This window comes from Camelus ferus, chromosome 1 (assembly GCF_009834535.1).
Source record: "Camelus ferus isolate YT-003-E chromosome 1, BCGSAC_Cfer_1.0, whole genome shotgun sequence".
Taxonomy (NCBI): Eukaryota; Metazoa; Chordata; class Mammalia; order Artiodactyla; family Camelidae; genus Camelus; species Camelus ferus.
In genome coordinates, this window is record NC_045696.1 from 39,224,686 (window position 1) to 39,241,739 (window position 17,054).

The 17,054-nt window shown below is 33.8% G+C and overlaps 2 protein-coding genes and 1 pseudogene across 2 annotated transcripts in view; 2 read left to right on the forward strand and 1 right to left on the reverse strand.

Annotated features, from left to right (window-relative positions):
• Positions 1 to 17,054, reverse strand: part of GABRR3 (gamma-aminobutyric acid type A receptor subunit rho3) — a 237,968-nt gene that overhangs the window by 114,161 nt on the left and 106,753 nt on the right. The window contains exon 3 of the mRNA XM_032489963.1: positions 13,392 to 13,504. The gene's annotated coding sequence lies outside the window, so the exon portion shown is untranslated. The remainder of the gene's footprint in view (positions 1 to 13,391; positions 13,505 to 17,054) is intronic.
• Positions 2,456 to 3,379, forward strand: LOC102520646 (olfactory receptor 5AC2). Its single transcript, XM_006192235.2, has one exon. The coding sequence runs from the start codon at positions 2,456 to 2,458 to the stop codon at positions 3,377 to 3,379; it is 924 nt and encodes a 307-aa protein (XP_006192297.1).
• LOC106730596 lies at positions 15,179 to 16,089 on the forward strand (annotated as a pseudogene).

A 17,054-nucleotide genomic window follows, 5' to 3' on the forward strand; every position in this document is an offset into this window, starting at 1 on the left:
AGGAATTGTAAGAGTAAGGGCTAAAGTCAGTAGTCAGTCCTTTATATAATAGATAATAGATAGCTAGCACTGTCTCCTTTACTCTAACCTGGATATGTTTTTTTATGTAACTCTTAAGGGAAAAAATATTCCCAAGGCTTGCTACATCTTAGCTTAATTATGCTGAATTCATGAAGTGAAAATAGAAATGTCTATTATTTGGTGATTTGGGTTGCAAAGAAAGTAAGGCTACTTTATTTAGGACAAAATCTCCACTTTAGAAAGAAAATATTTCCTTAACATTCACATATAGTCCATTTTTAGCAAATATAATCCAGTGAATCTTTTAAGGTGTATATATTACAATAGGGATCCCTGTGAGTAGGTATTTAGTAACTTAAAAGAACTAAATCTTTTTTTTTTAGATTAGTGAAGATGGAGAATAATAACTCATTGTTCTCCCTACTAGTTAAACAAACCTAGCTTTTTAAATGAACTTTCATTCAGTGTCTCTACGTATTATGTGTCTAGAGGTATGGCTATAAATTTATCAAATTGATTTTTAAAATAAGTTATTATTTATTATAACTGTTATTATTGTGGCAAATGTATTTTCTTTTCCCTTTCAAGGCATGTAGGAGGTTACACATTAACCCTAAAATATTTGGGAATTCTATTCTGGACTTCCTTTTAGATATAGTTCATAAGTCATAGAAGGAAATCTTATTACTGCATAAAAATAATAGATATTATATTCATAATAGCAGTAAAACCTATAAATCCCTTAGGAATAAACTTAATAAGAAAAGTACTGAAACTACGTGAAGGAAACTATAAAAATGACTACTATACTTAGACATCATCCTAAACAATTTCAAATACCTTTTGACTATTTCAAATCATAATTCCTGCTCTCAATCATCTATTATCAAATATTTAAATGGAAAGTATCATTAAGAATTAAAGATTGTTAATAGATATTTTCATAGAAAACTTTACAGATTATTTGTTCCTAATTTTAATTAGAGTTTACAGTGTCAAAGTCCTCCTTAAAAGTAACAGTAACATTTTATTTTTCCTATTTCTATTAATATACCAGTGATTATCCTTTTATATATCTTTCTAGGCACACACATGCATGTAGACAGACACACAGGCATAAACACAAATAAACATACATATGTAAAACAATTATATGTTGTCATATATGTTGTATAAAAAAGTTATATGATACATATTTTTATTTATTTTTTTTTGGTCGGGGGGCAATAAAGTACCTCTCTCCTGCTTCTGCTGTCTTTACCTCCATATCTACTACTGGAAAATCAGTGTTAGCAACTTGGTATATTAGCCCACATCTTTATCCACACTCATATCATCATATTTATTTATATTTATAAACAAAATTTTTAATTATATAAATGAGACCCTAAAACGTAAACAATATTTTGATTCCCTCTTTTAATAATACATTGAGAAAATCCTCCCACAGTTAACTGATTCAGTTCAAATTCACTTCTTTCATGGCTGAATAATAATCCACAGTAAGACTGTACCATAATTTATTCAACCATTTTATAGTTGTGAATGTTCTTTCTGTTTCCAGGCTTTGCCCTCATGAACAATGCTTCATTAAAAATCTTTGAACTTTATTCTTGTATAGGATGAATATTATTTACAGAATATATATCCAGCAGTAAGACTAATAGATCAAAGTTTATATAAATTTCTAATTTTGACAGATAATATCAAATTCAAAAGACTGTTATAATTTACATTTTCTCCAGTTATATTAGAAAATGCTTCCTCTCTCACTTTCCTGACATTAGTAGGTATTACTCCTCATTTTGCATAACTTATAAGTAAAAATAATGCATCAATTTAAAAAATATTCCTAATTATTAAGGAGGATTAGTATTATGTCATATATTTATTGCTCACACTGACATGTCTGTTCATATTTTCTGCCCATTTGTTTCACTGGGTCATTTAAATTGTTTTCATCTAGTTTGTAAGAGGTTGTATGTGTGTGTTATAATTACCAGCCTTATAAATGCAAAATATGTTACATATACTTTCCCAACACATTTTTGTCCTTTCACTTTGCTTATGGAATTATCTCTACAATAAAAGTTATATGGTTATGCCTATATGAAATTATTACTCTATTTCTCTTCCACATGCAACGGTTTTGCATTTGTATCTCTTCCTCATCAATTGTCTTCCACATGGTTTTAATATTCCCTCACATATTTGTACTTATTTCAGTTTTTTCCAATTTTAGAGTCAGACACCTGAACATAGAATTTGTAAACAGACTTACTTTTGGATAAAAGTTAAACTTTAAAAACTGCGAATTAAATGGAAAACAACACTAAGGTATAGTTTAATTTGCAAATAAAATGCCACTACTTTATGTTATCTTTAGTGATTGTCTTTGTCACATATTTTCTCATAACAGTGATCAAGTGTGAGTATGTCAGAAGGAAACAAGACTCTGGTGACTAAATTTGTTCTCACAGGACTTACACAGAGACCATGGCTGCAGGTTCTCCTCTTCCTCCTGTTCTTGATCATCTGCCTCACCACCATGGTGGGCAACCTTGGACTGATGGCTCTTATTTGGAAGGATACCCATCTTCACACACCCATGTACTTGTTCCTTGGTGGTTTAGCCTTTGCAGATGCTTGCAGTTCAAGCTCTATAACACCCAGGATGCTGGTCAGTTTCTTAGACAAGACTGCAAAGATATCCCTAGCTGAGTGCATCACTCAATTTTATTTTTTTGCTTCCAGTGCAACCACAGAATGTTTCCTCCTGGTAGTGATGGCCTATGACCGCTATGTAGCCATATGCAATCCCTTGCTTTATCCAGTGGTGATGTCCACCAGAATCTGCACTCACCTGATTAGTATTTCATATGCAATTGGTTTTCTGCATCCTTTGATTCATGTGAGCTTGTTATTAAGATTAACTTTCTGCAGGTCTAATGTAATATATTATTTCTATTGTGAAATTTTACAGCTGTTCAAAATTTCATGCAATGACTCATCTATTAATGCATTAATGCTACTTATTTTTGGAGCTTTTATACAAATTTCCACTGTAATGACCATCATAATCTCTTATACTCGTGTGCTCTTTGACATTCTGAAAAAAAAGTCTGAAAAGGGCAGAAGCAAAGCCTTCTCCACGTGCAGTGCCCATATGCTCTCTGTTTCACTGTACTACGGCACTCTCATTTTCATGTATGTGCGCCCTGCATCTAGCCTAGCTGAAGATCAGGACAAAATATATTCCCTGTTTTACACAATTATAATCCCCCTGCTAAACCCATTTATTTACAGCTTGAGAAATAAAGAGGCTATAGGTGCTTTGAGAAGAGTTGCAAAGAAGTAAACAGTTCCCAAGGGAAATTTCAAATTGTTTCTCTTTTCACTCTTTGCATAAACATATCCCCAAGTCTTGCAGATTAGCCATAGTTCTTCCCTTTCACCAGAGTGGTAGAGGTCAGGGTGGTCACTGAGCACTGGGTGAAGGAACTCAGCTTCACACAATGTTTACTTGGATGTGGGTCCAGCTGAAGTTACTACTTCAGATGAAATGACACGCACCATCTACAACTGACATTAAAAATACTGCTGTTCCTTTTTATCTGAACAGTTAGTCTTTGAAAATTTGCTATCTTCAGGGGATTCCTCCCCCAAATTTCATTAATTTCATTTAATAATTGACAGTAACTGAGGCTGGTGTATTACTGCAAGTCATTTAGTTCATGACTGATCCTAAGTCACTAAGCTAGACTTCCATGTTAACAAGGCTTTGTGTTGCCACACCTTGATAAAGCGATAAGAACTTAGATACTTGTTTCTGAAATAAAAAAAATATTTCTGATATAAAAGTGAGGATAATAAAAAAAAGTGAAGAGGTTTAAAAAATTGCAGCCTCAATAACAATGAAAAAAAAAAGTGGTTGACTTGAATAATGAAACATCAAAACTTGAAACTTTCTATATCTAAAAGTCCACACACTACTTTCATATAGGACATTATATGACACAGTCATATTCAGGAATTTGGAGATTTGGAATATCTCAAGATATTTGATATCTCAAGATAATCTTCTTAAATATTACAGATTCCCTGTACTCTATTTACATGAGTATTTTGTTTGTAATAGTAATCCTGGTCAAACACTTGCAGAGAGATTGCATTGCTAAACTACAAGAGGCAGAAGTCAAGGATGAGAAACTGGTTAAGAGTACATGGAGGTGGGTACAAAACTGAGGTAGTGATCACTCAAAGCTGAGACTAAGTTCTTGCAGTCTCAGCCACCAATTTACTTACAATTCAGTGACAGGGCCACATTAATATATATTTGCTAATTTACTTTAGTATAATGGAACTGACACAGAGCTCCTTTTTCTTCTTTTGCAAAGACTTGATTATGTTCCTTGAGAAATCTGTTCAAGCACTGATTTTAGAAAGAAAAGAATTTACAGGACATGAAAATTAAATTCAGATTGTTGAAACAGGAGTGAAATGTTTCTCTTATTGAAGTATTATAAAATTATTTTTAGTTTTATAGCTATAATTCTAAAAAAATATATCAAATACTTATCTAGGATAAAGACATGGTATATATTATATATTTATTGATTATTTGATTATGAATATAAATGAAAGAAATTCTATTCATTTGTATGGGTCTACTGTTTATTCCTACAGTTCCCCACTGACAATTTTTTTTAAAAAATTACACACCCGAAGTATATTCTTTTTAAAAATACTATTGACATCCAGGATATTCTGATTAATTTTACTGTCTTGGTGGCTAACTTAATAATTCAGGATATTTTTATTTTGTAAGTTAAGATTGATTTTTACTATTATATTTTCTCTCCTTTTGATTAGGGCTCTATACCCTTTATGTTCTGATATAATCTATTAAATTCTTGCTATCATTTTGAATAATATTATTCCTACATGTCTTAATATGTACTTTTTTTTAGTGTGAATGTATGACAATCCATAATGTTTCTAATTTCTGTAATTATTTTATGACTGAACTATTAGAGCTACAAACAATTATTAAATTTTTATTAACCTTTTAGTGCATATAATGATAACAAATATTTTGTATTAATCTAACCACAGTATAATTACCATATGCAGCAAAATTAATAATAGTTAATATTTAATATCCATATGTGTTCAATATTTCCAATAAGTATCAAAAATTTTCCTATCTCTGTTTGAACCAGTATTTAAATAAAGTATACACATTGCATTTTGATGATAGTTTTTAAGTATTCTTCCTAAAGACTTCCTCTGCCCACAGCTCCTCTAGACACGGTTCTGCCCACCAGAAAACCAAGACCAGCTTCACCCACCAGAGGTCCAGCACTGGATCTGCCCTCCAGGAAGCCTGCACTAGCCTCTAGACCAACCTCACCCACCAGCAGACAGACACCAGATGCAAGAAAATCACAATCTTGCACCCTGTGGAGCCAGCCCACCCACAGCAGGCCAGACCCTACCCTGGGACCAGCTAGACTCTGGCCCTGCCCAACAGCATGCCATCACAAGTTTTGGGACACCCTGCATCACATACTGAACTGTGTCAGAAAGCACCCCCTCCCATACCCGACCAGTGATCTGATTCCAGCTCTGGGATTCCTGGATCCTGAAACCAGACTCTAGGATCCAGCTCTGCCTGTCAGTAGTCCAGCACTAACCCCAGGACCTGGCTTCACCCACCAGTGAGGGGTGATTGGCAACAGCCCCAGAGTCTTCCGGATCCTAACTCTGCTCACCAGTGAGCCAGCACTAGCCTTTGGGCCCCCTGGGGTTCTGCAGTCAGCTGCCTTGTGACCAGGCCCCACTAACCAGCAACCAGCAGCATCTGCATAAGGCAGGGCCTGGAAACCAATCAGACTACGGGCCACCTAAATCTACCAGACCACCTACACAGTCAGCCCGCCACAACAGAAGGATCCACACAGCCATCTTAGGGGGAAACCCGAGATAATACAGCTTATGTGATGAGAGGGGATTCTGCTACTGGACATCTCCTGTAGAAGGCCACCTCTCCAAGGTTAAGAAATGTAACTAGCCAACCACTTTCATTAAAAAAACAAGTAGCAACTTAGACAAAATGAGGTGGTAGAGGAACATGTTCCAGACAAAGGAAAAGACAAAATTCCAAAAGAAGAACTAATTGAAATGAAGACTGGAAAACTACCTGAGGAAGAATTCAGAGTATGATGATTAAAAAACTGATGAATAAACTCAGGAGAAGAATGGATGTACAGAGTGATAAATTAGAATTTTTTAACAAAGAGTTAGAACATATAAAGAACAGAGATAAAGAAACAGAGATAAAGAATACAATAACTGAAATGAAAAATATACTAGAAGGGAGCAAAAGTAGACTAAATGATAAAGAAGAATGGATCAGTGACCTGAAGACAGACTAGTGGAAATCACTGCCACTGAACAGAAAAAAAGAAAAAGAATGAAAAGAAATGAGGACAGTTTAAGAGACCTCTGGGACAACATCAAGTGTGTTAATATTTGTATTATAGGGGTCCCAGAAGGAGGAGAGAGAGAGCACAAGGCTCAGAACATACCTGAAATCAAATCTTTCTCTAACCCAGGAAAAAAAACAACCATCCAAGTTCTGTAAGTACAAAGTCCCATACAGGATTAACCCAAAGAGGAACATATGAAGACACACTGTAATTAAAATGACAAAAATTAAAGATAAACAGAGAACATTAAAAAACAGCAAGGGGAAAGCAACAAAACACATACAAGGGAACTCCTATAAGACTATTAGCTGATTTGTTAGCAGACGCTCTACAGGCCAGAAGGGAGTGGCATGATATATTTAAAGTGATGAAAGGGAAAACCTACAACCAAGAATACTCTATCCATTCAGATTTGATGGAGAGATCAAAAGCTTTACAGACAAGCAAAAGCTAAAAGAGTTCAGCACCACCAAACCAGTTTTACAACAAATGTTGAAGAAACATCTCTAGGTGAAAAAGTGAAGGCCACAACTAGAAACAAAATAACAAAGTGAAAAAGTTCACTGGTAAAGGCAAATATAGAGCAAAGGTAGAAAATAATCCACACACAAAGCTAGTAGGGAGGTTAAGATAAAAGTACCAAAATTATCTATATCCACAATGAGCAATAAGGGATATACAGAATAATTAAATGTAAAATATGATATCAAAAACAGTAATTGGGAGGGGAGTACAAATGGTTTTTAAAAATACATTTGAAATGGCAAGATCAGCAGCTTAAAACAATCATATATATATAGACAGCTATACAAAAACCCCATCGTAACTGCAAACCAAAAATCTATAATAGATACACACACAAAAAAGAAAGAGGTATCCAATCATAACATTAAAAATAGTCATCAAATAAGAGAAAAGAACATAAAAATAAAGGGGAAAAAAGGCTTACAAAAACAAACCCAAAACAATTAGCAAAATGGTGATAAGGACAAACATATTAATAACTACCTTAGTTGTAACTGTATTAAATGCACCAACCAAAAGACATAGAGTGGCAGAATGGATACAAAAATAATACCATATGTGTGCTGCCTATAAAAGACTCATTTCAGATCTAGAGATACATGTAGACTGAAAAGTGAGGGGATGGAGAAAGGGATTCCATGCACATGAAATCAAAAGAAAGCCACAGTAGCAATACTTATATCAGACAAAATAGACTTTAAAATACTGTTACAAGAGACAAAGAAGGACACTATGTAATAATTAAGGGATCAATCCAAGAAAAAGATATAACAATTATAATATATACAGACCCAACATAGGTGCACCACAAAACATAAGGCAAAAATTAACAGACATAAAATGAGAAATTGACAGTAACACAATACTAGTAGGGGACTTTAACAGCCCACTTACATCAATAGACAGATTATCCAGACAGAAAAGCAATAAGGAAACACTGGCTTAAGTGACACATTTGACCAAATGGAATTATTTGACATATATTATATATATATATATATAGACTACTAAACAACCAATGGACCAATGACAAAATTAAAGAGTAAATGAAAAAAACACCTGGACAAATCAAATGAAAACACAATAATCCAAAATCTATGGGATGTAGTAAAAGCATTTCTATGAGGGAAGTTTACAGCAATACAAGTTTACCTCAGGAAACAAGAAAAATCTCAACAACCTAACCTTACACCTAAAGGAACTAGAGAAAAAAAAAAACAAAACAGACAAAACCCGAAGTTAACAGAAGAAATCATAAAGATCAGAGCAGAAATAAATTAGAGAGTAAAAAAAAAAAATAGAAAAGATCAATGAAACTAAGGGCTGGTTATCTGTAAAGTAAACAAAATCGATAAACCTTTAGACAGACATATCAAGAGGAAAAGAGGGCCCAAATCAATAAAATCACAAATGAAAAAGGAGAAGTTACAACTGACACCACAGAAATACCAAGAACTATAAGAGACTACTATGAAAAACTATAAGCCAATAAAATGAAGAACATAGAAGAAATGAACAAATTTTTAGAAAGGTACAATCTCCCAATACTAAACCAGGAAGAAACAGGAAATATGAACAGACCAATTACCAGGACTGAAATCAAATGAGTAATTTAAAAACTCCCAACAAACAAAAGTCCAGGACCAAATGGCTTCATAGGTGAATTCTAACAGCATTTAGACAAAAGTTATCACAAATCCTTCTCAAACTATTCCAAAAATTTCACAGGAAGAATGCTTCTGAACTCATTCTACAAAGCCAGAATCATGCTGATACCAAAATGAGACAAAGATATTACAAAAAAAAAAAAAATTACAGGCCAATATCACTGATGAACAAAAATCCTAAACAAAATTCTAGCAAACTCAATCCAACAATACATTAAAAAGTATCTAACACCATGATCTAGTGGTATTTATCCCAGGAACGCAAGGTTTTCAGTATCTGAAAATCAATCAATGTGATACACCAAATGAGAAATTGAAGCTTAAAAACCATATGATCATCTTAATAGATGCAGGAAAAGCTTTTGATAAAATTCAACACCTATTTCTTATTGAAAAAAACTCTCCAGAAAGTGGGCACAGAGGAAACATACTTCAAAGTAATAAAGGCCATATATGATAAACCCACAGGTAACATCATACTCACAGAGAAAAGCTGAAAGTGTTCCCTCTAAGATCAGGAACAAGACAAGGATGTCCATTTTCACCACTTTTATTCAACATAGTTTTGAAGTCCTAGCCAAAGAAAGCAGAGAAAAGAAATAAAAGGAATCCAAATTGAAAAGGAAGATGCCGCTATCTGCAGATGACATAATACTATACTTAGAAAATCCTAAAGACACCACCAGAAAACTATCAGGGCCTATCAATGAATTTGGTAACATTGCAGGACACAAAGTCAATACACAGAAATCGGGTTTCATTTTTTATACTCTAACAATGAACTATCAGAAAGAGAAATTAAGAAAACATTTGCATTTACCATCACACTGAAAAAAATAAACACCTAGGAATAAACTAAGGAGGGAAAATACCTGTACTCAGAAAACAATAAGACACTGATGAAAGAAATTGGAGACAACACAAACAGATGGAAAGATATACCATATTCTTGGATTGGAAGAATTAATATTGGGTTTTTTTTAACATTTTTAAATTGAGTTATAGTCATTTTACAATGCTGTGTCTAATTCCAGCGTAGAGCACTATTTTTCAGTTATACATGAACATACATATATTCATTGTCACATTCTTTTTTCTCTGTGAACTACCACAAGATCTTGTATATATTTCCCTGTGCTATACAGTATAATCTTGTTTATCTATTCTACATATGCCAGTATCTACAAATCTTGAAATTCCAGTCTGTCCCTCCCACCTCCAACCCCCTTGGTAACCACAAGTTTGTATTCTATGAGTCTGTTTCTGTTTTGCACTTATTTTATTTTTTTTAATTTTTTAGATTCCACATTGAGTGATCTCACATGGTATTTTTCTTTCTCTTTTTGGCTTACTTCACTTAGAATGACATTCTTCAGGGACATCCATGTTGCTGCAAATGGCGTTATGTTGTCATTTTTATGGCTGAATAGTATTCCATTGTATAAATATACCACCTCTTTATCCAGTCATCTGTTGATGGACATTTAGGCTGTTTCCATGTCTTGGCTATTGTAAATAGTCCTGCTGTGAACATTATATATATATATAGACTACTAAACAACCAATGGACCAATGACAAAATTAAAGAGTAAATGAAAAAAACACCTGGACAAATCAAATGAAAACACAATAATCCAAAATCTATGGGATGTAGTAAAAGCATTTCTATGAGGGAAGTTTACCACAATACAAGTTTACCTCAGGAAACAAGAAAAATCTCAACAACCTAACCTTACACCTAAAGGAACTAGAAAAAAAAAAGAACAGACAAAACCCAAAATAAAGAACTGTGAGGTACTAGCCATTCTATAAAATCTGAGAAAAAGACAAATTATTGAGAAATTAAATATCAATCTCCTACCACCACACCTCATCCCCCCAAATCAGTGAAACCTTGCTTCTATAACTGGCACCATTAAAAAAAACCCTGCCCTATAAAAAGAAGAGTGGATCTGATTTCACTGGAACATTTTATCACATTGAAATAATAGCAGCTCAATGGAAACACTGTAGGATATTTAAATCTATGCCTGTGTTAAATATTGATTAATTAGCAGTCTGGGCTATAGGGAGAAAAATACACATCTTTAATTTGCTGCTGTGTCACTTCCTTTCTCACTGACCCAAGGTATGAAGAATAGCATTAGAACCTCTGAATACTGAACACTAGTGGGATATTTGGGATGAACATTTCTTTCCTTTAGTACTTGTGAATAAGGCTGTTTCTTCATAAGAAATCTGACCCATAAATTTCCACCTCCCTATTTGCAGTGATATATTGAAAAAAAAAAAAAAAAGCCTGAGTTCTGAGTTACAGCCAAATCAAGTAGAAGGAAGAAATATTCTCTTCCCCTCTCTACTTTTCTTCTTTCAGGATCTCCCTAAATGTTCCTAGATCCCAATAAGCAAAAATTCCTTAGAGTTCCGAGCCCAATGGAGAGCAGATGTGTAAAGGAATTAGGATCCTCTAGTCAAACATCTTCATTTTTCACAAGTGAGGAGTGTTATGCTACATCACACAGAATTAACAGAAGGAGTTTCTTATCACTCCAATGCTCATTTTAACATCTCTACATTCAACAAGCTGCTACCTGGTGAGAAGTGATACTATCAATTATTAGAATTCAGGAGTTCGTTGCAGTCATCAGTCTCTGGATTTGAGTTGTGAGAAGTGAAATCAGTCAACTGCAGCAAAAGTCAGAAACTGGAGGGAAGGCATGGAGCACTGGTTGAGTAAGAGAGTATTAAAGAGGGCCAGGCTGCTCTGAGGGAGGGTGAGGGGAATGAAGCTTCCAGTGAGACTGCGTGAGAAAGCCTCTGCCCAAAAGTAAAACATAATGCAAGGTTTAAAAGTTACTGCTTTGATAAGAAATCATGAGATCTTCCATATTAAAGTTGCACAAACCACAGGGCTACCCAGAGATAGCATAATTTTCCCTTTCATTGAGTAAATCTCACTCACAGTTGTATACCACAAGTAATTCTCAGAGGAAATCTTTGCAGCTCAAGAGATTTGTCAGAAATGTGAGGTTTTACTATCTTGTACCTAGATCAGATTTTGTGGTATGTTCTACTATGTCCCAGGCAGTGAAAAGGACAAGTTCATAATTCTATGTCATTTTCAGACTTGAAAACTTCTATGGCCTGCTTACATTAATGAAGAAAACCTAGTCCCAACAGTTGGCCCTTTCAGAGCTTCTTCAGAGTTCAAGAACTCTGTCAGCCTCAATCACAAAGCATGTGTGTTCCTCCTCTCACAGGGTCAGCATGTCAGGCAGAAGTCTAATGGGCCTCGAGAGATACTAGCACTTTTCAAGGAGAACTCTTTTCTTTCTTATGATAAGATTAGGAAAATAAAGGGATAAACTCTGAATTTTGTTTCACAGCAACATCACATACAGAAGGCACAAATGAAATTCTGAATTTTATCAATTCCTAGATCAATTTTATTATCAAAGAAATATCAGAATCATTCACCTGAAAAATCTATGAATTACATTAAACAAAAACTTTATATTTATAGAGGTATAGAGGATTATTGGATATGTTTTAGGATGAAGGAAGGGATATAAGAGCTAAAGGATTTCACTCCTTCTCTCAGAGCCACTGGAAATTATTTGTAGGTTTAGGTGGAGTTGTAGCAATGGGGGTGAGAACAGTGGTGATCTCAGCAGTTTGACTTTTTATAAAGATGACTTTGCTCCAAATATAGGGAATGGTATAGGAGAAAATGTTGGAAATTACACAGAATATTAAAAGGTTATGTCAGTATTCTAAGTAGGAGATGAATTTTCTTGAATTTAGAGAGATGTAGACAGTTTGAACAGACATTGAAGAGATACAAGCTGTCGGTCTGATAATGGTTTTGACATGGTTTTGAGGGATAACTCTCAGGTTTATTTCTTTTAAAATGGGGAAGATGGTAATGTCATTAACTGAGAGTGGGAAGACAAGATGAGGTCTATGTTTAGTGACAGATTAGAAAAGACTAAATTTGGATTTGGAAATGTTGAGGTCGACAAGTCTTTGAGATATCTTTAACTATCAAGTCATTGGAATGTAGCAACATCAAGAATAATAAGATAGATGAAATTAATGTCCTAAAAATGACTCAGAAACAATTTATCAAGTTCCCTGCATAGTAAACTCTAACGACACAAAGTGTGGTTCTAATTGTTACACTGGGTACATCTGGGGTGATTTGCTCGCTAATTAGCTCATAATGCCCAGTAGGACAACTCTGCCTTCATCCCACAGGGAATCTACTGGTAACTTTCATTAAGGGAATTCTAAGATTCTTTTTACTTTTTCATGAATAGATTTGAAAGAGTACAAAGAAATATATCCCTGCCATTGAGGATTCCAAGGAAAATTCTTGCACAAGTAAACACTGTTTCATTCTGCATCTTCCACTTTTCTTCATTGGAGGGTTTTAAGAAGATATGCAGCCATACATGTGAGAACAGTGGTGGCCTCAACAGTTTGGCAATTTGTAAAGGTGACTCTGGCCCTAGTGTAAAGTATGGTAGAGGGAAATATACATTTTTAATTTATTTTCTTTGAAAAACCATCATCTTTCCTTCAAGAAAACTATTGCTTTGTCATTCTCCCCACGACTTATAGAAACTGAGTGAGGACACCAGGATCTGTCTAGTTTTAATTATTTGTTGTTTTTCACTTTGCTTACCTGATAATGAAATATCCAGGTAAGAGAGAAAAATCTTGGCCACCATACGTGATTTTCTGTTCCTCTTCAGGACAAACAATTCCATATGCCCGTCATAAATACTAGATGTTTTACTGTTGAGAAAATATGCATAATAAGATTTATTTTTAATAGTAAACTTGGAATATTAGAAGACTAAAACAATAAAAAATAATGATAATGATTCAAAAGTTTCAGAGGTTATTTCATACTACAGAAAAATTTCTTGTCAGGGTATGGACAACTAAATTAAGCTGCTTAAATTTCCTTAATTTATTCATGGAATCATGAGAAGATGAGGTAAAATCACCAATGATAAATTTCTTAGGCAACTGAATTCCGAATAGATGGGTCTTTCTCTCTGTCTGTCTATCTATCTACTGACCTACCTACCTATCTTCATCTATCTTCTATATCTTAAGGGCAAAGATCCAAAATGCTTAAAAGCTCTTGACCTAGTTATGAAAATTGAAAATATTAATTGTAGTTGGGAGTTGGCAAGAAAACTAGGTAGGCTCACTCAGGACAAAGCCTCTACTTTGGAAACTAAATGGCCTACACTCATTTCCAAAGTCCAATTTTCAGTGGAGACATGGCAGTCAATCTTCTTACTTTTTGTGTTGTGTTTTCAGGGGCTCCTTGAAGGTACATACTTAAAAAAGATATATTTTTAAAACTAATTATTTTCTTGTTTTATTCTCAGTGAAGGTGGAAAATAAAAACTCAGATCTATTTTAAGGTTAAACAAATCCAATTTTGGTAAATAGAAAAAATTTTAATGTATTTTAATCAGCAACAAATATGTGTATAAAATTATGTTGTTCATTTAATTTTGAGTACAGCTGAGTCTACACACTAAATTATAGGTGGGTTTTCTCCTTCTAGGTAATTGAATAATCTCTGCATTCACCTCCAAATATATTAGGATCTTTTCTTTTGGATTCAATTTTTGGCAAAATTTGTATGTCACAGAACAAAGTCAAATTATTTAAAGATCACATCAAATATTCCATCTGTATTATTGACAAAAATTATAAAATATGTCCAAAAAGAAAGATACTTTGTTATCAAAAAGAACAAAAATGTACTGAACTTGTATGCCTAACTTTATTCATTTACAAAATACCTTGTTGAGTACTATGAAAAACAAACAAACAAACAAACAAAAAACAAAGAGGGGGAGAGAGAGAAAGAAATCACTCTCAACGGTTGAAGACAGATGTTACTGAAAATATTCAAAAGCATATGTACTAATCCAAAATAATTACTGGACTGAAGGTATATATTTTTACAAAAATTTTACTTACAATGAATCTAATTTTTTAATTAAAATTTCTATTGCTACCTCTTAAATATAATAATAGCATTTTTATTGTTTCTTTTTCTCATCTTCACCATATTTAAATATCTTGATTCTTTTCCTATTTTAAAAGATTTTTATATCAGAAGATGATTATTAAATTGCAATCAACTTTTCCAAATTACAAAATAAGATCTCTTATACAAGTCATGGAATCATCAGTGTGTGTGTGTGTGTGTATTATATTATATATATAAATGTATTTTCCCCCTAATTTATAAGACCAGTTTACTAAATACTTATTGTTTGTAAAGAATATTTACTCAAGGGTAGAGGTAAATGTCCTGATTAACAGGGATACATAAACAAGGAAAATGTATTTTTTTCGAATGAAATGTACTTATTTTCATGGTATTTCATGACTGTGTTCTTCATCTACTCTTTCACTGCAGTCACAGGCTGAGTGGATATAATGCAGGCAAACAAGACGCTGTTGACTGAGTTTGTTCTCACAGGACTTACAGATCTTCCAGGGCTGCACGTCCCCCTGTGCCTGGTGTTCTTGTTCATCTACCTCACCACCATGGTGGGAAACCTTGGACTGATGGCTCTTATTTGGAAGGATGCCCACCTTCACACACCCATGTACTTGTTCCTTGGTGGTTTAGCCTTTGCAGATGCTTGCAGTTCAAGCTCTATAACACCCAGGATTCTGGTCAGTTTCTTAGACAAGACTGCAAAGATATCCCTAGCTGAGTGCATTACTCAATTTTTTTTTCACTTCCGGTGCAACCACAGAATGTTTCCTTCTGGTATGACCGCTATGTAGCCATATGCAATCCCTTGCTTTATCCAGTGGTGATGTCCAATATCTTCAGCACTCAATTATAAGGTGTTTCTTATTTTATTGGGTTTCTTCATTCCATGATTCATCTGAGTTTGTCATTTAGATTAACTTTCTGCAAGTACAATGTAATACATTATTTCTACTGTGAAATTTTACAACTATTTAAAATTTCCTGTACTGACCCTAGGGTTAATATGCTCCTGATTTTTTTATTTGCAGTCTTTATACAGGCTTTCACTTTTATGAGTATCATTATCTCTTATTCCTTTGTCTTCTTTGCCATCCTGAAAAATAAGTGTGAAAAGGGCAGAAGCAAAGCCTTCTCCATATGCATTGCCCATCTGCTCTCTGTTTCCATGTTCTATGGCACTCTCTTCTTCATATATGTGTGTCCTGGGTCTGGACCAGTTGAAGATCAGGATAAAATGTATTCTTTATTTTATACAATCATAATTCCCCTGCTAAATCCTTTTATTTACAGTCTGAGGAACAAAGAGGTTATAGGTGCCTTGAGGAGAATAATAAATAGATAATTATTAAGGCAAAGTTTAAACTTGTTTTTATTTATTGTTTTATTGAAGTATAGTCAGTTTACAATGTTGTATCAATTTCTGGTGTATAGCATAATAGTTCAGTCATACATATACATACTATATTCATTTTCATATTCTTTTTCCATTATAGGTTACTGTAAGATGCTGAATATATTTCCCTGTTCTATACAGCATAAACTTACTATTTATCTATTGTGAATTAAATTACATTAAATTTTTATTGAATTATAGCAAACTGGTTCTTTTTCAACATTCAAATTAGCCTTGGTTTTATAATTTTAACTGAGGGCAGTGTCTATACTGTATTAATCTTTACATACTTTACAAAAGCAGAAACATAATTTACATAACTGCCACTCATAATCTCTTCTGTGTTTACTATTTAAGTAAAAATAATTTATTTCTGCAATTACACAATGCAACAAATCTTAATTTGGATAAGTGCCACTATGGGATGGTTCTCATTTCTGAAATGACTGTAAAAACTTTCAATGTAATATTTATTGTTCTTTCATAGACGGCTCTGTAAGGAATTTGTAATAACTTTCTCTGTTGGCCATATTCTAAACTTAAAGGAACTCTAAAGTAGTAAACATACAGTGTTTGATTTTATAATATCATTGGCAACCCATTGCTGTTTCAAAATCCCCAGGTGACAACCTGATATTGCTGAGCAGTAAGGGAGAATTAAGAGGAAGTCACATATACAGAAAATCTGATGTATAGACTTAATAGGCATGCAGGGTAGGAGGGTGCAAGGCTGTGAAATGAAGTCAGCACTACAGCTTCTCTGCGCTGTTATAGGCCATCTCCAACTTTTAACAGGGCATAGAGAGTAAGTGAAATTAAAATGATTATATAAATGTAATTGGCTACTTAAACAGGCAGTGACAAGAGGAATGAACACATTGAAGCTAAATGAACTTAAAAATTCTACATATCAA